The sequence below is a fragment of the Anthonomus grandis genome, chromosome 1 (assembly GCF_022605725.1).
Source record: "Anthonomus grandis grandis chromosome 1, icAntGran1.3, whole genome shotgun sequence".
Lineage (NCBI taxonomy): Eukaryota > Metazoa > Arthropoda > Insecta > Coleoptera > Curculionidae > Anthonomus > Anthonomus grandis.
Window position 1 is genome coordinate 27162146 of NC_065546.1, and position 27016 is coordinate 27189161.

The 27016-nt window shown below is 32.1% G+C and overlaps 2 protein-coding genes across 4 annotated transcripts in view; one reads left to right on the forward strand and one right to left on the reverse strand.

The window, feature by feature from the left end:
- Positions 1-6671: 6671 nt before the first annotated feature.
- On the reverse strand, positions 6672-7294 carry LOC126740886 (40S ribosomal protein S17). The gene is made up of 2 exons (XM_050447057.1): positions 7176-7294; positions 6672-7112 (listed from the first exon to the last, which is right to left on the reverse strand). Exon 2 carries the CDS (start codon positions 7105-7107, stop codon positions 6709-6711), a length of 399 nt encoding a protein of 132 aa, XP_050303014.1. The 5' UTR covers positions 7108-7112; positions 7176-7294; the 3' UTR covers positions 6672-6708.
- A 9063-nt stretch (positions 7295-16357) lies between these two features.
- LOC126740590 (probable Rho GTPase-activating protein CG5521) overlaps positions 16358-27016 on the forward strand; it is a 92695-nt gene continuing 82036 nt past the window's right edge. Inside the window, exons 1-9 of one of the 3 annotated variants that reach the window (XM_050446680.1) lie at positions 16358-16649; positions 16714-16824; positions 17300-17317; positions 21166-21255; positions 21910-22303; positions 24138-24319; positions 24372-24611; positions 24682-25028; positions 25087-25247. In XM_050446680.1, the coding sequence (XP_050302637.1) occupies positions 16544-16649; positions 16714-16824; positions 17300-17317; positions 21166-21255; positions 21910-22303; positions 24138-24319; positions 24372-24611; positions 24682-25028; positions 25087-25247 (1649 nt within the window). In that variant the 5' untranslated portion in view covers positions 16358-16543. The remainder of the gene's footprint in view (positions 16650-16713; positions 16825-17299; positions 17318-21165; positions 21256-21909; positions 22304-24137; positions 24320-24371; positions 24612-24681; positions 25029-25086; positions 25248-27016) is intronic. The other 2 variants (XM_050446689.1, XM_050446695.1) reach the window with 2 other exon arrangements.

Sequence of the window (27016 nt, forward strand, 5' to 3'; positions counted from 1 at the left end):
AATAAGATTAAGTTACATAATGACAAACTACAGATATAAAATAAATATAAATAAAGAAATCCAAAACGTATAAATTGTAGCATAGGCCGCCAGATAATCTGAAGAGGCGAGAAAGTAGGTATTCAGCACTTATCTTGTATTATTTCTAAGAATAATGCATATTAACTAATTTCTCAGAGCGTTCTACACTTAACCTCTTAGCAATTTACTATATCGCTTGCTGAGAACCATAGTGGCGAAACAACAAAAATGTAAAAATCGGGAAAATAATCTAAAATATTCTAAATTAAACGTTCTTTTAAATTCAATATCGGCGAATCGAAATTTTTTTACCCGCTCACCAGGAGGCGCCACCCGCCATTATGGCAGCGCAGAAAGTGATCAGCCAATTACGTGCTATACATAGAGAAATGAATATTAAATACATACTTTTAATTACTCTATGATTCAGAGTTGTGCCAAAAGTCGAGGTGAACGGTTACCATTTTTCATTCTTAAGTGGCCAAAAGGTAGATTTGTTTTTGTTGCACAAAATTAAAAGGAGTAATATTAAAAACTAGTGACGAAAGGAAAGTTACTTTGACTAAATTTTTATTTTATATTGAAACTTTTTGTACGGAGGTGGCGAAACTGATTTTTCGACGGTAATGCTTAAAATTACCCAAAAAAAACTTGGTTGATTTTCGGCGAGTGTGATTTTTCGTCGTTATTACTCTAAGTTTTTTGTTAATTATTGGTACCATTATGATAAAAAAAAATTATTCGCCATTATTGCTTTAAAATTTTATACCTTTTTTATAAATATTCCACAAAAACAAAAGTGAATAAAGCACCATCTTTAACTGACGTTTTTGTTTTGTTTCAATCATTAAACTCAGCATTATAATATTTTGAGGCTTGCAATTTATTTTTAGCCTTTCCTAAACAAAAGAGGTTTTAGATGGTCTACTACGTTTTTGTACAATATCAAGGTTAAAGAAGTAAAGTGGAAAATTTGCAAAAAAATAGGCACTTGTTTAAAGAAATTAAATTATCTAGATAAAAGCTTAACATACATACATACATACATGGGATCTTATAAATATTATGAGAATGTTTTTGTTTTTAGCTATAAATCGTTGCAGGAAGATGAATCAGCGGTCAAAAAAAATGTTTGATGCCTTAGGTATTGGGTAGGTTTTTCTTATCACATTTTACACTTTACGTTTTTAGTATTTTATAATAATATAGTTATATAAACAATTAAGGCCAGTTTATGTACAGAAAAAACCTTTATAATTTAGATAAATATTTTTTGATTACAGACCACCGGTGTCTGAACAAATCGAAAATCTAGGAATTAGTAGTGATAAGACACAAGTGATGGTGAGTCGGTGTATGCAACCAAATATAATTTAGTACCTAAATCTTTATTTCTGTTACTTATTAGGCATATTGTTACCAATCTTTGCAATCGTTTATACGTTTTAGTTCTTTACTTTTCAGATATTATTAACAGCAGTGAAAACTCTGAAATGGATACTTTTGAATATTCCATTGAAGATTTTGAAGCAATTTCGACAATTGCTCAATCTTCTACACACGTTGCTCAACATACTGTTCCTCCCAAGTTGGACGTTAGAAGTACTTGTATTATTTAATGTCAATATTATTTTAGTACCAATATTGTTTTAGGTAGCCCGCATCTTATTACAAGGGGCCAGGAAAACGTTTTTGGTAACATGGAGAGTACTCTTGTCGTGAAATCAAAGAGTACTTTTATAGTGGAATCAACATTGCAATCGCAAGTTCCTCTTGTTGAACCTGAATTACAGATTCCTCTACCTGAGAAATGTAATGAAGAAACATTTATGGCCCAGTCAAGTCCCATTGTAGACGGTAGGTTTTTTCATAATACATTTTAGGAAATGCATGCATGCATTTTAGGAATAGCAATTATTATTGTTTTAAGCATTTTAACTTTTTATTTCTTCAGGAATCAAAACTTTGGAAGATAATCTTAACTACTCATATTTTTTCAAAAAAAAATGATGAACAGATACTTGTGTGCTTCAAATTTTTTAGAAACACATTAGGTATTTCTAAAAGGTTTGTAAGAACTGTAAAGGCTAAAAATGACAACGGATTTCTAAAGGGGGAAAAAACGTGTCCTAAAACCAAGTAATATGCTTTCACAGGAACTAAAGAATACAATAAGAGAGCATCTGGCTTCCATTCCAGCAGTCGAAAGTCATTACGTTAGGGCAAATACACAGAGAAAATTCATCGATGGGGGAAAAAATCTTTCAGATTTGTATAGGGATTATGTTGAGATGTGTAAAGCAAATGTCAGTTACAATGCGCATATAAAAGAAAAAGAACTTTCCAGAGAGAAAAAAAAATAAGACACTCATCAACGATAATTATAAAGTCGCTTGCTTCGACTTGCAGGCCGCTTTACCCACTCCAAAAGGGGATATCAATTCTTTCTACTACAAATCATGTTTAAATTCATGTAACTTTACTGTTTGCCAACTGGAACAAAAAGGATTGGAACCAGTTCAATGCTACTTCTGGCACGAAGGGGAAGGAAAACGTGGTTCCAACGAAATTGGCTCGTGCCTTTTAGATTACTTAAAAAAAAACCTCTGAGGCTGCTAGTGATTTTGAAAAACTGGATATAGTATTATATTCTGATAATTGTAGGGGCCAAGGAAAAAATAAATTTATCATATCGGCTTTTTTATATGCTATTGCCAATTTTAATAATATAAACAACATTACTCACAAATTTCTTGTCGGGCATGGGCAAAATGAAGGGGATGCAAGTCATTCCGTGATAGAAAAAGCAATTAAGAAAGCTCTTAAAAATGGTCCTATTTACGTACCCGCACGATATGCAACCATTATTAACAACGCAAAGAAAAAGGGTGCAAGATTTGTTGTTAATGAACTGGGACATGGGGATTTTTATGATCTTAAAAAGTTACAGGAGGACATTGCAAATAAAGAATTTAACCGAGACTCAAATGGTGAAAAGTTTAACTTTAATGATATTTCTATTATCCGCTTTGAAAAGGACCACGTAGATCGTTTCTTTTTTAAAACATCTTATAGCGACATCAACTTTCGCTATGTGATTATTAACAATGCTACAAAAACTAGAAAATCGATTCAAAAAGACATAAAGGGATTTAGTTTATTGCCCGCATATACCCAAAGTATTCCTATTGGAAAAAAGAAATTTGACGATCTTCAGTCTCTTATTAAAAATACCCACGCTTGGCAAGCTTGTAGAAAGATTGGTAAAAACTAGGATGATGGAATTTCTGAAACGGCATAATGTTCTTAACCAGCAATTTGGATTCCGGATGAAACTGGGTACATCTGATGCTATTTTCAATTTTTTGGAGAGTCTGTACATGGGGTTGAACGCTGGGGAGAGTGCGGCGGCGGTGTTCTGTGACTTATCTAAGGCGTTTGACTGTGTAAGTCACAGAATACTGCTACAGAAGCTAGAAACCTACGGATTCAGAGGAGTTGCTCTCGACTGGTTTCGCTCTTACCTATCTGGAAGAACACAAAGGGTATTCTTTGACAATGATATGTCATCCCGTCTAAATATGGACGCTGGTGTACCCCAGGGTTCTGTTCTTGGACCAATATTGTTCCTGCTATATGTCAATGATATCTCTCAAATTCCAATTAGGGGCAAATTTACTATCTTTGCGGATGATACAACATTACTTTGACATGACACTGACACCAAGAGATTAAGGAATATTGTTGATGAAGATTTAATTCTTGTAAAGTCATGGTGTGAATCTAATAGATTAACCTTTAATATTTCTAAAACTAATATTTTAACTTTTAAATGTAACCTTGGAACTGTCACTTTGCAAAATGAAACAATAAGTCCTTCTGAAACATGCAAATTTTTGGGCCTGACGATTGATAAGCAATTAAAATTTGAAAATCATATCTCCTCTTTATTAGGGAAGTTATCATCCAACTGTTATGCTATTAGAGTAATAACACATTCTCTGGGACTTGATGTGGCCAAAATTGCCTACCATGCTCTTATAGAGTCTTATCTGAGATACGGTATTGTGTTTTGGGGTGTGTGCTCTCAGTATTTGTTCAGCTCTCTATTTATTTTGCAAAAAAGAGCCATACGCTATATGTGTGCAGCTCCCTTTCGTAGCCCCTGTAGGCCATTATTTTTAAAACACTCTGACCTGACATTGCCATGCCTTTTTATTTTAGAGACTGTTTGTCTTATCCACAAAAAATATCGCCATCAACTTGGCCCCCCCTCCTCGGGTTACAATCTCCGAACAACCTTCTCTTTACCTCTGCCTATCCCAAAAAGTGAGCAGATTAAGTCCTCTTTTGTGTACGGGGGCAGAAGGCTTTTTAACCACCTACCCCTTTATATAAGGCTAATAAATTGTGAAAAACGTTTTAGGAAAAATATAAAGAAACTCTTGCTTGCTAAAGCATTTTATTCTGTAGACGAGTTTTTAAATACAATTTTTTGACAGTGAAGAGTTTTGCGCAGCGTAATGTGAATTCTTATTACCCTTTCTTTGGGTGTGTTCTATATTCTATATATGTAAGAATTGTTAAAATTTTTATATTTTTGTAAAAGATTATGTTGTCAACTATCTTTAAGATTTTATATAATGCTTTGTTAACAACAGATGATGTTACGTAACAATAAAGCTATTTTTGACTTTGACTTTGAATCCATTCCTCGAGCGCATGCACCCTTTTTCGAAAGGCTTCACCACGAAAATTATAAATCTGTACTGAAACAGAAGTCTACTTTTTTTGTTAAACAAAACAAAATGTGTTATTGATCTCTGCAACTATAAGACTGCTTATTAAATTGTTAAGTTGTTAGTCAATAAGCGTTTATTTTAGGTTTTTTAAAATTTAAATGTGTTTACTTGCTTTTGTTTACCGCTTAAGCTACTACTGTTGTACCTACTATTAATAAGAAAAAAATGTTGAAAGTGACAAAAAAGTGATGTTTTTTTAACAATAAAGTTTTTTCATTTTGTTATTTTATTTTATTTATAAACTATCATTGTTGTATAAAGGTTTTTTTGAATTTTCTCATTTAACAATTATAATAGTTTCTTTTTTTCTTTTCATAAGTCATTATTAAACTAAAATTTAAAATAAAAAAATATATTTTTTTGCCATAGTGGTGAAAAAACAAAATCAAAATTTGACCTATACACTTAAATTTTTTTTCAATTTAATATCCATAATCGCAACAAAACAAGGTAAAAGCAAATTTTAGTTTTCAAAAATTCCCATTTTATGAGCTTAAAATTTTCTTTTAAATAATAATCAATACTTTGCAGTCCATTATCTCAAAATGTGCATTTTTTTACTTTCACCACTATGGTTCTCAGCAAGCGATATGAGCAATTGCTAAAAATGCATTCTTTTTGTCCTTACTATTGGGTATTTCAAAAAATCAAGCATGATTTTTGCTGGTAAAGTGAACCAAATATCCTAAACCTGAAGCTTCTAGCAGATAATTTACTAAATCTAGCTGCTTTTTGAGGGCTGTGGAGTCAAAAGTCCTTGTTTGATGCAACACTTGATTTCTCATCAGGAAACTACTGCACAAGGAACAGACCAAAATCACCAAGAACATTGCTTAAGTCATAGCAGAAAATTGAGAAAAGTGGAGAACAGAAAGCCTTGGTAATAGATTTCTTGGTGGTATATGTATGATTCAAAAGTACACATAAACTAAGACAAAATTCTTGTCAACATTATCATCTTGCTTTTACAGCAATTCCCTATCTAAGTTGGTATCCCCATTGAGGGTTTATAACTGCATGTAAGTGTCTTTTGGTTTTAACATTACTGTTCAAGTACCTATATATAGGTTCTTTCTTTTTTGTATTGTTAAGTATTTAAAATTTGGCAATAGGTATGTAAGGTTGGTTAACTTTTTTAAAAGACTTGTCTCGCCTATACCACAGGCAAACAGTTGTTTTAATCAAGACATTTGTAGTTGTCATCATAAAAAAGTAAAATATTTTAATTTTATTATAATTTACGTATTAAAATGACACATAAAATTGCTTAGGTAGGTACATGCATTTCAGTGGTTGGGTCAGATTATTTCTGGAGAAGCAGGATGCTGGGAAGTGTGCCTAAAATGTAATAAATTTCCAAACATAATTTAGGCAAATAACATTAATTTAATGAATAAATAGCCTAAGATGAATATATGATTAATAGACAATTTTCTTATATCCCTTCATATTTCCTTAGGTGCTCTCTATTAACTTGAACTAAGAAATTTACTAATGTGCAAAAATTGTAATAAAATAGGGCCACCTTTAACCCCCTTCCTGCTACGAGATGCACTTAACTTAATTTTATTAACACCCCATAATTCCAAGGTTTAATTATATCTGGTTGCAAAAATGTAGTGTAGCTGCCTTATGCGGCATTACATTACATCTGGTTAATAAAAACTTTGTTTCCTAAAATAGGTCAGGAAATTAATAGAATGTTTTTTTAAGCAACAGTTATACTTACTCTTAAATAACTCTATAAAAAAAATATTTTTTACTTGGAATAATGGGATAATCCCATCTAATGCAGCATCCACTCCCCAACTGGAAAAATTCTTCATAATGAAATAAAATTGACCCATCTATAAATTAAAATTTATTTCCTTAATGTTATACAAACTTAAGTGCGTCTATTGTTGGTGTAGTTGTTGGTCTTTTGCAACAATTGGAGACCGCTGATGTTGTTGAACTCTAACATCTTCAACATTTCCTTGGTGTCGGCGTCGACCTCAATTATGTCATGTTCCAAAGCAGACACTTCAGGAACATAGTTATCACGCCTCTCACGTTCCTCCTCTTGGAGTTTTATAGAGATGCCTCTGACTTGAGAGTGCCTCAAACGTTTCATTAAATGAGTAACGAAACCGGCGATCTTGTTACGCAGAGGTTTCGTGGGAATGATAGCGATTTCCTCGCAAATCCTCTTGTTGGTGTGGAAATCGAGAGTCAATCTTGTGTAGTACTTTTCGATAATTACTTTGGAAGCCTTCTTTACGGTTTTGGTACGTACGCGACCCATTTTGCCTATAAACGGTTACGTGGGGGTTAGTTTTATATTAATTGAGTGTTAGTAGGGTTTAAACTTACCTTTTTATCCGTTTTTTGGGAAAAAAGTCAGAAAACACGTGTTTACACGGCTTCACAAACTCGGCAAAAGAAATGGCGATCGCAAATGATAGATGAATTTGACGTTGATGACAAGTTTGACCTGTGTCAATTAACTGGTTGTCATTTTCCTACCTTCTATTTGTTAAACTAATGCAGATATGCGATATGCGTCAAATTTAAAAATTATTATTTTTTTGAAAGTATACAGCTAGAGTCATTGATATTGCACGAAAATTTAAGGGCGTATTTTTTAAGTCAAAATATTGAAAAAAATCCTATAAACCTTCGTCCGAAAAGGTTTCCCTGCAGAGATGCAAGGCATTGAAATATTAATGTCATTTTCAATTTTATTAAATAACTTGAAGGTAAACGAGATAATGAAACTATATGAAATTTGGTATAGGGAGGTCTTCTAAGGTGTAAATTTAAATTTTTCCATAGTTCTGATGTCACTAATATCGGGCGCCACATATTATATTTTGAGTTTTTAAATATAAAAATGAACAATGAACAACCATTTTATTTATTTAATTTAATTCCTATAAAATCAAAGGTTCTTACAAAAGGAAAAAGTGATTAACATGACATAAAACACAAACTAGGAATAGAGATTATAAAAGGTGTTTAAAGTGTTGCCCTCTAACTTCAATGCAAGCACCTTCCCTACGAACCATTGATTGCCGCACTTCTTGAAAAATGCTTGCTGTGTTTCGAATTGTGCGCATTTTGCCACTTTCCTATTTCTTAACTCTTCAACATTTTTAATAGGAGTAGTATAAACAATTTTTTTTGGTGGTTGTGGACCTCCGCGGCCTATTCCGCGATTGGGATATTCTCCATCTGAATATTCTTGAACAATTAGGCTAAAGTGCGCTGGAGCACTATCGTACATAAAATATATTTGGTATATTAGCCCAAGGGAGACTTATTCTAATAATGCAGGCAGTTCCTCTTCGAAAAAATTCTGATAAACATCTCCAGTTAATCATTCTAACAAAAAATGGATCAAACAAGTTATCTTCAATAATTACGACTTATACATTGAAGAAAGAAAGAAAGAAAATGTGCTATATTACGTAAGAATAATCTTGTGTACAAGCATCCTACAAGCTAAAAAAACAAAACACAAATACAATTTCAAAAATTGACAAAACAATTAACAAAATTAAACACAAGAAGACAAAACTTTTTGAACATACTTAAATTAAAGATAACTAAATAAAACAATCAATTACTAAATAAATGTAAACTTGTTGACAAAACTAGAGAAGAAAAAAGGAAAAAAAAAGAAAACTTTCCAACATGTCCAAGGTTAAAACCTATCATTAAAAAAGTCATCCAGGTTATAATATGCCTTAGCCAATAAAAGCGACTTTAACTCTCTTTTAAATTTTTTAACATCCGATATATGTCTAACACACAGAGGAACATGATTGTAAATTTTTTTACTTATGTAAATTAATGAGTTTTTGGTAAGGGAAGACATAGGAATAGGTAGGGGAACATCATTTACACGACGAGTCAAATGGCCAGTGTCAGAGGGTAGTTTGGGAATTTTGTGAATAAGAGCAGCTGTTTCTAAGATAAAGAGTGAAAAAAGAGTTAGGATTTTTTCAGAAATGAAGAGGGGTTTGCAAGAATCTCTTAACTTAGCAGAACACAGGTATCTAACTGCTTTTTTTTGAATAACAAAGATAATGTTAAGTAGCCCCTTATTGGTTAAACCCCAAAAAGGCAAGCCATACCGAATATGAGATTCAATAAGTGAAAAGTACACTGAACGTGCAACCACCCCTCCCAGCTCTTGTTTTGCCATTCTTACTGCGAAACATCCAGAAGATAATTTCCCAGCTAAATGTAAAATATGATCTTCAAACCGAAGGCGACCATCAATGGTAATTCCTAGGAACTTGCAGCACTCTTTATTCTGCAAGAGGGAATTTTCGTCAAACATCAGACCCTGAACATCGCACTTAAACCCCATAATAGACGTTTTTCTTACATTAAACACGAGCCTGTTGGAAGCACACCACCCTGATAAAATCTGAAGGTCTTCAAGGATACAAGTCTTAATATAGTCAGAATTTTTATGGCTCCATAGTATGGTGGTATCATCAGCAAACTGAACCACCTTGCCCTGCAGTTTCAATGAACTCAAGTCATCCACATACAGTAAAAATAACAGTGGTCCCAACACTGAACCCTGGGGAACGCCGCATTTTAGGGATCTAGAAGCAGACAAACGCCCAGACACTGAAACCTTCTGAGTACGATTTGATAGATAGGACTCAAGCCATCGCAACGCTACGCCTCTAAAACCATATTTATCGAGCTTAGATAACAGTATTCCATGATCCACACAGTCAAATGCTTTGGATAGATCACAAAACACTGCCGCCGATGACTCTCCAGAATTCAAGGACACATAGACGCTCTCCAAAAAGCTAAAAACAGCATCATGAGTCCCTTTACCGGCTTGAAATCCAAACTGATTTGCAGACAAAATGCCATTATGATGTAAAAAGGACAAAATTCTGCTTTTTGCAAGTTTTTCAATTATCTTAGAGAGGGTAGACAAAATAGAAATGGGACGGAAATTACAAGGCTGATCCAAATCTCCACCCTTATGAAGAGGGATAACCACTGCCTCTTTTAAACATGAAGGAAAAATGCCATTATGTAAAGAATTGTTTATGGCAGAAACTAAAGCATTTAAGGCTGAATCAGGCAAAAAGAGTAACAACCTCGAAGATATCCCATCAGCTCCAGATGATTTATGGTTCTTTAGGCGTTTGATTTCATTTTTTACTTCGGTAAGTTCGACAGGATGAAAGAAAAATGAATGCTCAACCGACACTTGTTGAAGATAGTGTAGGGGATCAATGTTACTTCGAATGCCCTTGAGCAAGATATTAGGTATATCACAATAATAGTCGTTTAAAATGTCAGGTCTTAACTCCGGTTCCGATACTTTTCTATGGCAATGTCTAAAATCATTAATAATCGACCAACACTCTCTTTGCCTATTTGATGACATATTTAAGCGATCCCTATAATAATTAGATTTTGCTGCTTTAATTGTCTTTCTGTACAGACTACGGTATTTCTGATGATATACAAGGATATTTTCATTTGTGGTATATTTGCACAATTTAGTCAAAAGTCAATTAACCGAAAGATCTTACTAGTACCGACTTTCAATAATTCCATGCGAATTTTGGTATGCCCATATATTCATAATTGCATTTGTTCAGAAATTTGCTTCATTTATGAATAGTATTCGTACCAGAAATTGAGTACTATGAGATTTTGTTCTATTTATTGTTGTAGTCATCAACACAATGCGAGTCTTTGAGCACTCGCTGTAAATGGTACGGATATAAGAGCACCCTCTTTACTATTCTGGAAACTGTCGATTGACTAATATTTAGTATTGTAGCAAACTTGCTTGGACTTGTTGTAGGATCCTCCTGAATTTGGTTTAACACTGCCTCTTCCGGTTCTACAGTTGCAACTATTCGAGGTCGTTCATTAAGAACGGTTACAAGGAATACTTGAATTTTCGTGCAATATTAATGACTCATCTTGTATATTTCTGGATTGTTTTCCAATTCACACATTTACAATTCGATTTTAAAACAGAGCATATAATAACTAACTTAAACAAGAGAAAAGCAGATAGCCATGTTTCATACAACATATTTTGTCAAAATTCCAGTGATACAAAAAGCTAACCCAAAGACAAGATTATAAAAATAATAATAATGAATGAACAAAACTATTTTAAGAAAAACTCTTGGCATTCAGGGTCATTTACATTTGGAACCACAGTTTTATCCTCGATGCTTTCGTCACTCAGAAAACTAAAAAAAACCGACAGTTATTAAAGACATTTTCAGAATTTTAAATCTCTCTTAAACGAAGCTTTAGTGTCGAAACTTTTTTTTCTTCTTCATGTAGGGGTTTAAGAGTGGATCTTTCTATACTAGTAACTCGTCGCCCTCTGCACGGAAGAATCATAATACTCCATCAAAATCCTGATCCACTTAATATGGTGCCAATTTACCTTAGTATATGTATCTTAGTACTTAAAGTCATTTTTTTAGCACTTAGTTACCGAGAGCGATAGTTACCGCTTTGATGAGGCAAATAAACTAGGAAATTTTGACTGCTATTTCGATTGGAGGAGAACATAGATAAACATGACAGTCACAAATTGGTTTTTTACTGGTCTTCATAAGTGCCTACTAAAAAACCTTTTATTTTGGATAGTTGCTGGAAGGCTCTTAGGTGATGAAATAAACAGGATGCTATTTCACCTTCTAATTTAGACTACATTAAGCATTTTCCAGTATCATCTCCACAGTTAAAAAGAAGAGTGAGAAAGCACAGTGCGTTTTTTAATATGTTGTTTTAAAAAATGTTCTATAAAATATAAAATTTCATAGAATTGGATCTTCTTTTGTTGTTGTTGTTAAGTTTAAAGAAGTGTGAATTTTATTCCTACCTACAAGAAATATTGCATGCTTCATCTAGAATGTGATTTTCTTTCAAGTTCTTATACGGAAGTTCTGATTTTTTATTGTTTCTGCGAACATTTTTTATCCAAGAAGTTGGACATCTTTTCTTTTTTTATTTGTTTCAGACTCCGTATCATTTAGTATACGATCAGTGCTTATGAGTGCTACCTGATTGTCTGAATCACGATCATTTAAAATTAAAAAAAAACCTTACTACCATCTTAAGTGATTGCCGTTCTTATTCACTAACCCGATAGGTTGCTGGAATGTGGAGCATAGCCTGCATCCTTAATAGAGTCGTCTGAATCAAAAGGTTTCTGATCTCCTAAAAATTAAGATTATCTAGTGTTTTCTGAAATTATTACTGTAAGTATGCACTTATTTACCATAAATTTGTGGTCCAACTAAAATAGTGTCTGATTAAGATTTTCTAAACATAAATTTATATTCCAACATTATCTAGTAAAAACATTATTGCAATAATAATTAAAAGTATATTTACATAAAATACACTTTTTAAGTTAAATAAAAACAATACTATAGATACTACTATTATCAATACCAGTAATATCTAAATTTTGGACGGCAAAAAAACCAATACTTTCTAAAGCTGTTCGTTTGGGCAGAATATTAAAAATCTTTTTAGACCTAACAAAATCGGTTAAACAGTAGATAGATACTTTTTGAAATGCACATTTGGCGCCAAATTTAAATTTGTTCATATACCTCTAAGATTTTTTAGAAATACTTATTTTTATCCAGACTGTGTAAGCTAAAAAATTAAATTTTTGTACATAGCCATATTTGGAACCAAACCATCGATATAAATTTAAATTGAGGTCTGGTATTGTAGCTGTTCATTTCATTGGCAAATATTAAACTAGAATTATACATACATACATATTATACATACATATCATACATTTTATTTGGTTGTTAAGGATTTTCATATATTAATTTATATTGTTCAGGAAGCAAACGTTTTTCTAGGTTAAAAACTCCTAACTTATTAAACAATATCTCGGCATCTATAGTTCTATCGTAGTTAAGCATTATTTTAAGCACCTTATTTTGTATTAATTGAACATTGCTCAATTTTGTTTTATAACATGTAACCCACAACACACCTTATATGTAATAAGAAAAGTGTATTATAGATATTCATTTTTGTTTTACGGATTAGATAACTCCTATTATTATATATATAAAGATGGTATAAGATAATACATTTTCAGTATAATTTTATTTATATGATTATTTATATGTATTTGCCAATTTAGAGATTCATCTATTACTAAACCATGAAATTTTATAAAGCGTGCCGTTATTAATTCTAATACCTATATTTCCTACCTGTTTATTTTTTTGTTAAATAGCAAAAACTTGGTTTTTTCACTATTTATTTTTAGTTTATTAAAAATTAGCCACCTACAAGCTATAAGCCCAAATAATTATTAATAGTTTCTTTTAGATCTTGTTCATTTTCCCCCTGAGGGACACAATACTTCTTTGTTCACAGCTCAATTCTAACAGCACTTAAGTTAACATATTGACAAAGTATAAAGATTTTCTTGTTAGACTGTGATATTGACTTCTAATTGAAAATAAGTCCTTATAGACTTTAAAAAGATTGATTCTAGACTCAATTCCTTTAAGTTTTTCAATAACAAATCTCAACTAACCACATCAAAAGCCTTTTTTATATCAATAAATACTAAAACCGCTATTTTTCCTCATCCAATGATTTTCAAATAGTGCTAATAAAATTTATTTGTTATAGTGTTGCTAACTAGCTGAATGATTTCTCCGCTGTTTATGAGATGAAATTCTGCTAAAATCCGCTAGACCCTAAAACACGGTGTTAAACGGTCGCGGCCGGCAGGGGGGGGGGTGGACAAAAAAGTTATGTTTTAAAACGTATATTATATTTTTTATTTGGTTAGTTATAAGAATAAAACAAATAAATGAGTAGAGTAACGAAATCTGATTAATTCGCATTTTGTATTTAAAACTACAATCTACAAATACTTAAATAATATAAGTCATTTTAGTTAAAAAAAAAATCATTTTCTAGGTCATCCGTGTCACCGATGCCTATTGCTTGGGAGAGATTTTTTTAATAATATCATTTGGCAGCAAGAAATCTTTACATCAAGTACCATTTTTTTGTAGTCCATTACGAATGGCGAGACTTGAATTAAGTAATGGTAGTTCATGTGATTTCTAAGCTTATTTTTATCAGTGTTTATTTGGCTGAATTGTCGTGTATTTCGGCATTCGAATGCGACAATGATAAAAACCTTACGGCTACCAGAGCCAGTTCTTTAAATACGACAATATTTTGAGAATCCTTGTACATAAAAACTTCGAACCAAAAATTCAGCGTATGGTCAATACTTTTCCATGAAAGTAAATGGAGTTTTTTCCATTGATTGTCAATCAGTGCTATTTCTTCGTTATTTTTATTTATTAAGTCTATAATATCTCTCTTATTATGATTTAAACAATTTTGAACCGAAAATAATAACATAATTTTTAAAACTTCTATATTGTCAGGGACTCGACTTTTGATTTCGGTAATTCGCTACGAACGAACCTTATACATCGATCGCGTAGGCCGTCTTCGGCGTTAAAACCTTTTGTTACCATAGTTTTTAATTGATTCTCAAAGAGGTATCCGAGATAACATCTTTTATCGATATGATCCTCCAGCTTATCGGTGAATACATTAAATTTTGAGTTTGGTGTAACAACTTTATTAACTAATGAGGTCAGTTTAATTCATCAGATCATCTAATAACTTAGTTGGATCGGCATTGTTTGCCTCAAAAGCTTTATTAACTCTATTAACATCAATTAATATTGGTTTTAAAAAACAAGTATAAGCATCATTGAAGTCATTTGAGTACATTTGATGTGACAAATCTGCAGTATAACATTTATCGTTACTTAATTTAGCTGTTTGAAAGTGAGTTTTCAACTCTAACCACTGAGTATGTATGCGACTAACAGCTGGCTCAATAGACAACCATCTGCCCAAGCTTGCACTATTAAAATGTTCAGCACCGTCATTAATTGTTTTATACAATTCATTACATAATGATTGTCTTATGGAGGAATTTAAAAACCAGTCATAGGTTTCACGAATTAAAAATTCTAAATTTCGTGGTAGTTCTTTTGTTGCAGCTGATGCAGCAAGCTGTAATGAATGGCATATACAACGAATTAAAATAATATTGGGATTATAGGCCAATAACTTTTTATGAACGCCATTGTTTACACCAGTCATTACAGCTGCATTATCTGTTCACAGGCCACGTAAATTTTGAATTTTTAAGTTATATTTTCTTAACATACCCAAAAGGCATTGCAAAATCCCGTCTGCATTACCAGAATCCAATTCTCCTAGTCCCAAGCCAGTTGAAATAATTTTATTGGTTTTTGCACTAAAATATATAATAGATATACCTAAATATTTGGTAAAAGAAATATCATTGGACTCATCAATTAATATGCTATAAGGTAGATCTCCAACATCCTCTGTAAGCTCATTACGGAAAAAGGTGCAATTACATTTGTTATTACTTCAGAACATTTGGTCCGTTGCATTTGCAATTTTTCAGCTTCAAAACCTAAAAAAGATTACAATAAATGAACGTATTTTTATTATGTAACACTCAAAAAACCTTTAAATGAGAATTTACAAGTGGCAATCAAGTGTTCGATACTTAATATCGAAGAATGACATGCTATATATATTGCTAGTTTGCCCTCGGCCTTTTTTACTGAGTCTAGTTGGCTTTCTGGCTTAAAAGGCAATTTGATATTTCCCAAAACAATCGTTGCGTTGTTCTTATGCCTTTTGGTATTTGCTTGATTTTTCAAGAGAGTATTTATTTCCAATTGTGGTCATACAAAAATTACACTTTGCTAATTTACCGTTGGTTGACTCAACGAAAGTTAACCATGGCGACAAAATGGGATCTTTCATCCAAACTTCTCTAAACTTTTGACTATACGTATTTGCCATTGCAAAATATAGGATCTAACTAAAATATATTATCAACTAATAAAATGTATAATAGTTCCAAACATTGTTACCAAAACTTACCGTTATTTTAACTCAGTAGAAGTTAAATTAACTATTTATTAACCATGTGGAAACGCAATTCTTAGAACAAAATTAAATCAATAGTGCAATTTTAATAAACAGACCAGGGGAATCACCGAACACTTGTTGTTCAAATATTCAGAGGGCGCTCAACACCAGCGCATTGACCGAAACGAATTGCTCGGGCGAATGTATTTTTTCCCGCTGACTAGTGCCTACACTTTAGCATGGGCGTCCGAAGAGTAAGATGGGAAAGATATAATTTATTAAACCGCCAAAATCCACTTAATTATAGGATAATTCCACTAAAAATTCCGCTGTCCGCTAAAATGATTTTTTCTCCGCTAGGGTAAAAATAATTCCACTAAATCTAGCGGCAAATCCGCTAAATTGGCAACACTATATTATACAGTCATAATTAATAAATTATGACTGTTTAAAGTTCCTATAAATTCAAACGTAAAATGTCAACGTGGACCTAAGAAGAAGAAGAGAACCCGGAAACGTCATTAATGTCAACAGCTGTCAGACACTGTTTTGATTTTTATTCAGCGAGTCGTCAACTAAACCAGAAAGAATTAAAAAAACTAAAATCTTCAAAAAATGTAGGTGGCTGAAACCCCTCTGTGGTGTAATAAAGTGAATTTGTGATGAATACCGTAATTTTACTTAATAAATACCCTGAAAATTATACGTAAATACATCATTGGATTACAATGTTCAGCAAGAAAAATTTGGTTGATGTTAAGAAGTCCACTGCCAAGATCCAAGACCCCAAAAAGGATTTGGCCAATCGTATCAAGCATTTAAAGTTAATTTTGGGTATAAATAAACTTTAAAGACATTCAAGATTAACTGGAACTCATATATATTGATCTTTTTTTAGACAATGTTGATACTGCTGAAGCTAAGGGGCTCTTTGAGGCCAATTTCAGTCATATCTACAATATTTTGTATGAAAGCTTTTTGCAAATGGAATCAAATCTTCGCCAAAGAGGTAATTTGGTTGTGGTACTTTCAATATGTCTTCATTTACATAGCATTTGACTATTTACCAAGTTATATTTACAAATTAGTTAATATGACTCATATAATTACTATGCTAACCTAATATTTGGTGATAAAAAGTATCAAATTAATAGGTTTCTCTATATTTATTTACAATGGCACTTAGTGTGTCTCTGGGTCATGTATTGTAATTATAGGAGATAAATAATTTGCTAGAATATAAAAATATCTTTACTGATGGGGTTATTTATGCAGAAATATTTCTATATGGTGGTGAAAGATGCATATTCTATGGAATTTCTAATTTTAATAATCTGTTATCGAATGGTTGTGGATAAACAATATCAGGTCCATAATACTCTTATAATCTGTACATACTTTAGTTTAAGTTCATAATGAATCTGTTCTTTTAACTTTTAATATAATATACTAATATGGTTTTTGTTTCTTTTTGGGGCTGGCAGAGCTGTCTTTTCACTTAGGTAAGTCCATAACACATTGAGTTTTAAGGGTTTTTTGTTGAAATTTCTGTATTTTATTTGTTCTTTTTGAAATCAGCTTCCTCATATCATTTTGTTATGCCAGCATTTTTATTCATTTTTTGGGTTATAAGTAAATATTAGGAGTAGTTTAATATAATTTCATATGTATTTACTAGGTAGTAAGTAGTTATTCAAGTGTTTTTATGTAATCATATAAGGGTTCATTTGATTTCTATTTTTTTCTTTTATGCATACAGGGCTTTAAAACTAAAAAAAATCTACTCTTAAAACATGTACCACATATTTGAATTTAAGAATGTTCCATAAATATTTATAATAATAATTACTGGACTAATGCTGAATTTATGAGAAAAGGGAAACAAAAGGATAACCTATACAAAGGATGGAAATTAGTTAAAAATCAAGGGACTGAGAGAAACTTTAAAAAACTTAAGAATGAGGCAAAATTTAAAGAGTTTTCAGTAATGTATGCCTGAAAAAAACAAAAACTTCTAAAATAAAACAAATAACAAAGGTGAAAGAGGTGTTAAATTTATACTATTCACAAATATCTTTACTCAAATATAAACTGTGTTGTAGATAATAACTTTAAAGAAGAAGAAATACAAGAGACTATAAGTATATCTTGAACTAGCAAATAGAGAAGAAATATGAAATCTTTTACATGCCTTGAAGAACCTTGTTGAAAAGTCATTAGGCGATGGCATCACTAAAAAAGTTATTTTATGAGTTCTTGATGTAATTGATAATAAAATTGTTATTATTGTGAATAATATTTTGGGGACTGCAGTTTTCGTGGAGGAACTAAAGGTAGCAAAAATCACCTTTTGACATAAAAAAGGTCCTCAAATTGTACCCAAAAATTACAGACCCATATCAGTCCTAAACACTTTTTCAAAATATATTAGAAAAAGTGAAGAAAAGATTGACTGACTTCATAGAAAATTTTTATACTTTTGACACTTACCAATATTGCTTTAAAAAAAACACTGGTACTTTAGGAGCATCAGTAGACTTAAATAATAATAATTTATAATATTATAAAAATAAATATGTTACTCATATTCATAGATTTACAGAAAGCTTTTAACACTGTTGATATAGATATTTTGTTCAATAAACTACTTAAAATAAGATTTTGATGAATTGCTCACAACTAACAGGATACTTAAAAAATCAAAAACATTACACAGAAATAAATAAATCAAAAAGTGTAAATAAAAATCTAATTGATGATGATGTGTTCACTGCTTGGGACTTTAGAATATTTACTTAATATTCAAAATATAAAATATTTGGGTCCTATAGCAAGATAATTTGTATTTGCTTATGATACAGTCTTAGTTTTATCAAATATCTATCATTTATTTAAATTGAATTTGAACATGTGGCAAATAAGGATTTGGAACTGTATTATAGATGCCTGTATTGTAATAAACTAAGTGTACATACAAGTAGAACTGTATATATTGTACGATTATAAAGCATAAAAATAAGTCGAAACTGTGATATAAACTGAATGTGGGACTCATCAAAATTCCAGATTATAATTATTTAGGCCTAAACTTATAAAATAATCTTAATTAGAATAGACATGTGAACTCAATAATTTTTTTAAATTATTGAGTTCACATGTCTATTCTAAAATAATTGGTGCAATCAAAGGGCGCACATAAAGTTTAAATAATAAGTCAAGATTTTACTTTACAACAGTTTTACCCTTGCCCTTATCAGATACCTAATTCAATGTTGGGGAAAGTTTCTAGGATACCAATTAAATAAACTTAAAAAAACTCAAAACAAAACTATAAGCCCATATTTAAATGAGATTATCACACACTAACTGAAGAAGGGTACAATCAACACCTTAAGAACAAAGGCCTCAGAGCTTGCGCATGACGTCATTCAATGTAGCCTGATATTATTAAGCATTATAAACGAGCACTAAGATAATATATATGATAAAAGGAGTTTGATATGGGATATTTAATAGGTATTAAGGGTTTCTGGTATAAACAGGGCTGCCACATATGAACTAAACCCTTAGTCGTTAAAATCATCGAAATTTCAAACCAAAAACCCAACTCTTTTAAGGGATAATTATGTCATATTTTTATATTCAAATGAACATATTTATATAAAAAATTAAGATTCATTTTTATCAAATTAAATAGTAGACCAAATTTATTTTTTTTAAACATTTGTAAGATCTGTAACTATATAACTTACATTTAAAACTTCAAATGTTAAAAACTACTTTTATATGAAATACTTTAACTGATTAAAGGGTGAAAAATTACTCATTAATTTACTGTTTATTGCATTATTATTACTTACTACACAAAAAACTATGTAATCACTCTCTTTCAAATTTTCTACTATTATTTTTATAGTCATATAACATTTCAGAATTTATCACAGACACAAGAGATATATGAATAACTTCTTTAAGGCTTGAGCATGGGCTAGTTATAAATACCACTGCAGATTTTGCTAAATTATGATTATTTCCTGTTGTTCCTACTGTATTTCCAGCTTTGTAATCTAAATAAAACCTAATGCAAATTTCATTGAAGAGCAACAAACATATTTGTCTTTTTTCTGTTAAATTATGATGAATATTACATAAGTTAAGCATAAGTTAAAAAACAATTTCTTTCATTAATATGTGGATTGGTCAAAAATTTATTACATATAGATTTGATAGTGTCAGAATGTGGTAAAGTAATAGGAACATGATTTCTTAAATATTTGTATGAAGGAGGGCTAATAGTAAATAAAATAAAGCATAAGACAACTGTACTGGGTGAGTACATATATGATTCTTTTGAAGCATTAAGCAAAGTTAATTGTTCTGGAACAAATTGTAGAGTATCTGTAAAGTTTGGATTCAAGTTGAAGAATCAGGTTGGGAAAGCAATGTGTTGTCTTCGGTGTCACCACTAGTACTAGTTGTTGAAAACTCAGTGGCCAGATTATTATGTAAGCTCAAAGGGAATGATATCATTGTGTCTATGATACTTTCTAGTTGACTCAAAGTATTTATTGATGATTTAAAATTATAAATTGATACACAAACAGATTGGCTATATAAAAATGACTGTAGCTTTAAATTTGAATCTATAACAATTGGTCATGTTATTATAGGGGTCGGTGTATATTTTAGCTTAAAAAAAAAGTCAAATTTTCAATAGTGTTTTCAGAATTTCTGGAACAACCCTTTATTAAAAACCATCCTTTAATATGAAAATGTTTCAATCCAGTATACTTTAGTTTACTTTTAGTTCTTAAGGAGATGTTGGTACAATGCATCCAAAATATGACCTGTAGAAAAACTTAGAACTTATGAACAAGTTAAGTTTAATTTTTCTGTCAAAAATGAAAACCTAAAAAACTAATTTAAATATATCACAAGCAAAGAACTACCATAATCACAAACTAAGGTCCAATAATGACTTTAGAAATAAATATTCAAGGACTGTTACATCAAAAAGATCTCCCTTATACAGTAGTATTAAAACATACAATAGTGTACCAAATACTGTAGTAGAAACAAGAAATATAGACCAACTTTCTGATAATTTTAAGGTCTATTCGCAATGATTTATCATCAATATTATATCTGATATATTGATATATATTTATTTATATTAAACAAAAAAATATTTAGAATTATATCATATATTATATCTATTGTAATATCACATATATTATATCTATTGTAAAATTGAGGCTCTGTTATCAGTAAACATTACTGTTTCAGAGTCATGTATAAATTAAATAAATAAATATAATTGAGATTAAAATAGACCTAAAATTATTTTTAGCACCACAGCTCCGTCTGAGCAGAATAATGCTTTGCTCTCAGAACTGGTGTTGCTGGCAGGTTCTTGGACAGCATCTTGTACAATTGCAAGGTTTCAAAATTTAAATAAACTGTTGTCAATTATTCATTAATCATACAAATAACATCAACTAATCCAGCAAAAAATGAATGTTAAGGAAATGATATACAATGTTTAACAAGAGTCATGTGTGATATAAAAAAGCACTTTGAATTCTAAAGTAAAAAAACTTTAGATTTTTAAGACTCAAGTTTTTCAGTTGTTCTTGTTTTACATTGTGTACTTGACTATGTCAAGCAATTTATAATAATTTTACTTAAAAATTACACCTAACTGCCCATTAAGCCATTTAAAGTCTTAAAAGCTACAGTTGCTGGACAATACCTATGCATTAAATAAATTTTGCACTGCTGCCTCCTTGCTTTCAATAAATTGAGCATGACGCATGATTTTAGCATGTATCTGGTTTGAAGACTAATTTATTATTATTAGACTATTCAGGCAGTTTATAAATTTCATGATTTTTGTTTCATAATCAGAGGGACATAAATAAAAGGTGACAGAATATTTTTCTTTATTTAGTACGTTCTACTAAACTAGGGAACGATAAGATGATAAATTATACTATTTAATTTATATGAAACAGTTTTTATGAGCTGCCGCTGCACATTCCATAATAAAAATCAAATTTTATTTAGCCTCCATACATCATATTTACAATTTTAGTACACAAAGCTCATAAGGAAGAACTGGACTGTACCCTATGGATATTAGAGCAAGTCATATGTCTCCTACCGGAATTAATACACCGCAGGTGGCAATTGCACTCCTTAGGCCGCATGTTGACCAAACTGCTACATACCGGCAACTCTATGAGACTGAGAAGACAAGGCATCAAATATTTCCTGATGTGGTACCAGGCTCTAAATGAAAACGCTCCTGATTACGTTCATAAGTTATTTGCGTCCTTAGTGCCTGGATTTAATAATCAAGGGGACGTGGTGACGTCCCAGGGGAGCGCCAGTGTGTTCCACGATCCCCAGAATCCGGTTTCAGCGCCGGAAATGTTGCCGATTTTACCACCGTCTAGTGGGGAAAAGCTCCCGGATCATCCCAGCAGGTATTAATTGTAAAATTGCTTCATACTTTAATAAAATAAATTAGAAAAACGCAGTGGCGGTTCTAACTGTAGGAGCACATGAGCATGTGCACCTCCGAATTAAATATAAAAAAAATATCCATTTAATAACTATTTCTGAAATAAAGTCTGAATTTCTTTAATTTTTTTATCGCATACCGTCAAACTAGTCAAATTTAGAATCGTATATGGGATCATGTAGGTGGGATGTTAAGAATTAATGTTGATTTAACTCCGTAAAATGGATTATCCGTTTTAATTAGTATTTGTATGTGATTAGTATTGTATTAATTTTGGTATATTGTGGGACATAGGTATTGTTACAAATATTTAAAATATTATTTTCGGGCATGCGAAAAACTCCACAATCCATTTAGATTAAGCAGCAGTTCTTTTTTCTTCGCAATATAGACTTGCTTTACGCCCTGCCGTATCGAATTTTTTCACCAAAAATTTATTTTTTTCAAAATTGATCTAACTATACTAGCGGCTTGCTTCCGTCACCTTAATCGCGAAAACACTAGGTTATAACGGGATTCGAGCAGAACTATGGGAATGAGAACACATTGAAAATTCTCGGCTAATATGAGAGCTACGACATAAGTTTCCTGCATAAGCCCTAAGCCAGAACGTTTTTTATATAACTCAGTACGCCACTACCGGCGACAATTTCGTTGGTTTTTTTAGTTAATTTTCTGCAATTATTATCCAAACACTACCCAGGGTTATTCACGCTGCAATTTATTGTTGTTAGACATATTTAGGAAGTACCCTACACTACTACTCAAATGCTAAAGTAAACTGAAGCTTGTTTGCACTTTCAAATATAAATGTAATTACAATTAATAAAATCGATTTGTTTCTCCTAATGGATAAAAATGGCCCGAAAATTAAAGTTAATACAAATACACAATAATAAAACTATAGTGAGGACAGCATCGTTTGTTGTAGAATCCCTGAGTGAAAGTTTTTGAGACCGATTATGTTCAATAATCAATATCTAATTGATATTTAGAAAAATAACTGCTCTATATGCCAAACAGCGTTCAAATTTAACGACCTAGAAGGTCAACGGAAAATTTATATTTTACCACGATCGAAGGTGAACTATGCTTTTCACCATTGAATAGAATAACGACTTTTTTGCGGAGGTCTATAAATAAAGAAAGACTGTCATAAAAACAAACACATGGACTTTAATTTTAAGCTCCATGAGAAATTATTTGATTATACATTTCTTTTCTTCTATAAAATTATTTATTTCTTTATTTAATAATTTGTTTTTATTTAAAGATATTTTTGTATTGTACTTTATTGCTATAAGTATATATTATATTACTTTAGAAGCAATAAAATTCTACCTATTCCCTATTTTCTTCTATAAAATTAAAAAAAAAATTACTTGCAAGTTTTTCTTAGTAATCCTTATAGACTTTGTCTACCTAAGGAAAGGTACAGCACGTGTTGTTCGGCTCGGTTGCGCAGTAAATTTGATTACGCCGCTGCCAAAGCAACGGTATCGATCGCCCCGATTTTCATATAAACAGTGCCGTTGCGTTAATTCTTATATTTGTGTTCTGTGCCTTTTAGTGTTTATGTTTTTTTTCAAATTAAAATTAAATAAAAGGCGCGCTGATCGCGCGTTATTAGGGGACAAAACTTGGCGCAGCTTTGAAACAGATGGTGTACCTTTCCTTAGCTAGACAAACTCTATCTCTGAGTTTAGAACAACTTAAGAAGTTTTTTGTTGTTGCAAATCTTATCCGCGAACCGCCACTGGATAGCAAAACAACGTAATTACATATTTATTATATAGGTTTTATCTAGAGGCTCTGCTGGACCACATGGTGCATACAGTGGTGAAACTGGAATGGCAAGACAAGTCCTCACACCATCACCGTTGCTTTAGTTTCTTATTTGAACAATTCAAAATTTATTACCTACCAAAGATTTGCTCCAGTTTTAATTACGATACGTCCCTGTATCGTCCCAATTTAGGTAAAAATCATAATAGAGATATCTTCTTTTGCCTCATCGGCCTCACTTCTAGAGCTGCCCTTGTTAAGAAAAATGGAAAACGAAACGGAATTCGTGTTTTGCCGTGTCTCTCTGATTATGTGGGTCACCAATTATATTCACCAAGGGAAAAGGGATCATCATCATCATCAGCAGCAGCAGCTGCCTAATCAACGACATGGCGATCCTCCAGGTCATGGAAATGTCCAGGGAAGTGTTAGTATGCCTGGGAATGAAGATGATATAGAGTCTGCCCACCATAGTCTTGATTCTAGTAAGTGTAATAATATGACCAAAATCCATGACTTTTTTACCTAACATTATTATTTTCTCTCCATTTCCAGCAATTTCCAACCAAACCAACAAAACCGCTACCGACGAAGAGGTGGCGCACCAAATAGTGCGAGATGTACTTTGCTCAACCAGAGAAAACGTGGATTTTATCCACGAAATTTATCGTCAGGCGTTCCTTTTAAACTTTAGTCATGTAGTGGCCATCCGGAAAATAATTCTGGTTTATAAGGACATTATTCAGGGCAACGTCACGGAATTACCGCTATTCGCCTTGGAACCCCCTGACGAAATCTCCCGCCATGAAATGGCTGATAACGGAAGAGCTGGGAGGTTAAGGAATGATTCTTACTTGGGGGCTATACATAAGGAAAATGTGCTTGTTAGAGCTGGAATACAGGTTAAAAATGCCGAGAAATATATTGAAAATCAGTAGAACATTATGTTTTCTTTTGCAGAATTTGTATCAACTGTTCATGACCCATGCGGCAAACGTGTTTTTATTGGAAGTGAACCCGCATATTCCGAGACTATTGGAAGAACAAACTGATGCCTGTAAACGGATTTTAAATATTTACAGATATATGGTGATGAACGTGCGGATGGACAGCAATACATGGTAAGTAGCAGGAGAAAATAATAATATTAAGAAAAAAAAATTATCTCTCTATCTCCACTAACTCATATCTCCTTCATAACTACCGTTCGCCTCGCCCTTAGAACATTGAAAGGCCTTTCAATGTTCCTTTACATTATATATATGCGATCTATAAAAAATTTTCTATAGAGATAAAATTACAAGATCAAACGAACTTACCTTAAGTGAAGTTCGATCTTGATTTTATGAAGCGTATTTCCCGAAGTAAATCACAATAAACGTAGTACTTGAACCTGATATATTGGTGAAAGCACTATATTTAAAGAAATCTGTAAAAAAGTTTTTCCCCACCATATCGCGCCGCGCGCAGCCATCCTTGGCTTCGGTGGCGTCCATTTTCATTTACTTAGAAGCAATTTTTTATAACAAATATTTTGGGAGCATGTCGAGTGCTATGAGCCGTAAAAATATCCGTATTGACCCCGCTAATTTTTAAAACAGCTTTTATCCAACGACTTAAGGTCTGCGGGGATGCCGCTCCAAAAGGTTTTTTAAAACAGAGGAACAGTCTTTTATTTGATGTCCTAATAACGCCAGTTTTCTCTAGGTAGTTTGATAAGGTTAAATACGGACATCTTTTCGGGTCATCATGTCTGTCAACCCTTAACAGAGGCTGTAATTTGTTTTTTCCCGACGTCTTTATCCTATCGGGAATTTTAATTTGAAAACCATTTTCACTTCTTTTAATATTTTGAACATCAATCAGAGATAATGTTTGTACTCTATGCGCAGTATCAAGGGCTAATAATGTTATTGTCTTATAGGTTAAATCTCTTAAGGAGAGGTCACTATTTGGGTAAAGAGTTGCTAAATATGAAAAGACAATTTCTGGATCCCATGTTTCACCATGGGATCCATTTCACTTTGGTCTAGAGGGTCTTAAGTTCTGAATACCCTTAAAAAATCTTTTAATTATTACATAATTAACAATACTGGGATTCAAAATAATACTTATAGCTGCTCTGAAAGTATTTAAGGTTCCAAAGCTTTTCCCTTGATAAAAATTTTCCGTATAAAAATTCAATAGAAAGGGAACTGAACATGTTGTAAATGGTACCTGCTTCCCTCTACAAAATTCCCACCATACCTTCAGAGCCGAGTTGTATTGGCGCCACGTTGATTCAGTGATTGAAGCTCTCATCACAGTCAGAGCGTCGGAAGGAATGCCCTTAATTATGAAGGCTTGTTCGACAATACTCCTGCTGATAGGGAAAGCGTCTTCCACAGGGGATGAGAATCTCTAGAAGGCGAAAAAAGAAGTTCTTTTGCTGGCGGAATAATCAGTAGTTCCGAAACTAATAAACTCTTAAATTCAGGATACCATGCCTGGCTGGGCCAATAAGGAACTACTACTATTCCCTTTGCCTTATCTGCCTTAATCTTATTTAAAACTCTGGGAGTTAATGAAAAGGGAGGAAAAGCATAAAAATAATATGTCTCCCAAGAAAGTAAAAGCATTAACTAAAAAGGCATCGGGATCTCTGAACCAGGAAATAAATTTGTTGCATTTTTTATTAATCCTACTGGCAAACAAATCTATCTCGGGTACCCCTAATTTAGATATAACATCATCAAATATTTCTTGGGAGAGCTCCCATTCTGTATTTTCTTTTTGGTTCTGAGATTCAAAATCTGCCTCAAAATTTTCCCGAAAGCTTATGTATGAGGCATATATAAAAATTTTTCTACTCTCACACCACTGCCATATCCTACGAGTAATTTTGTTTAAA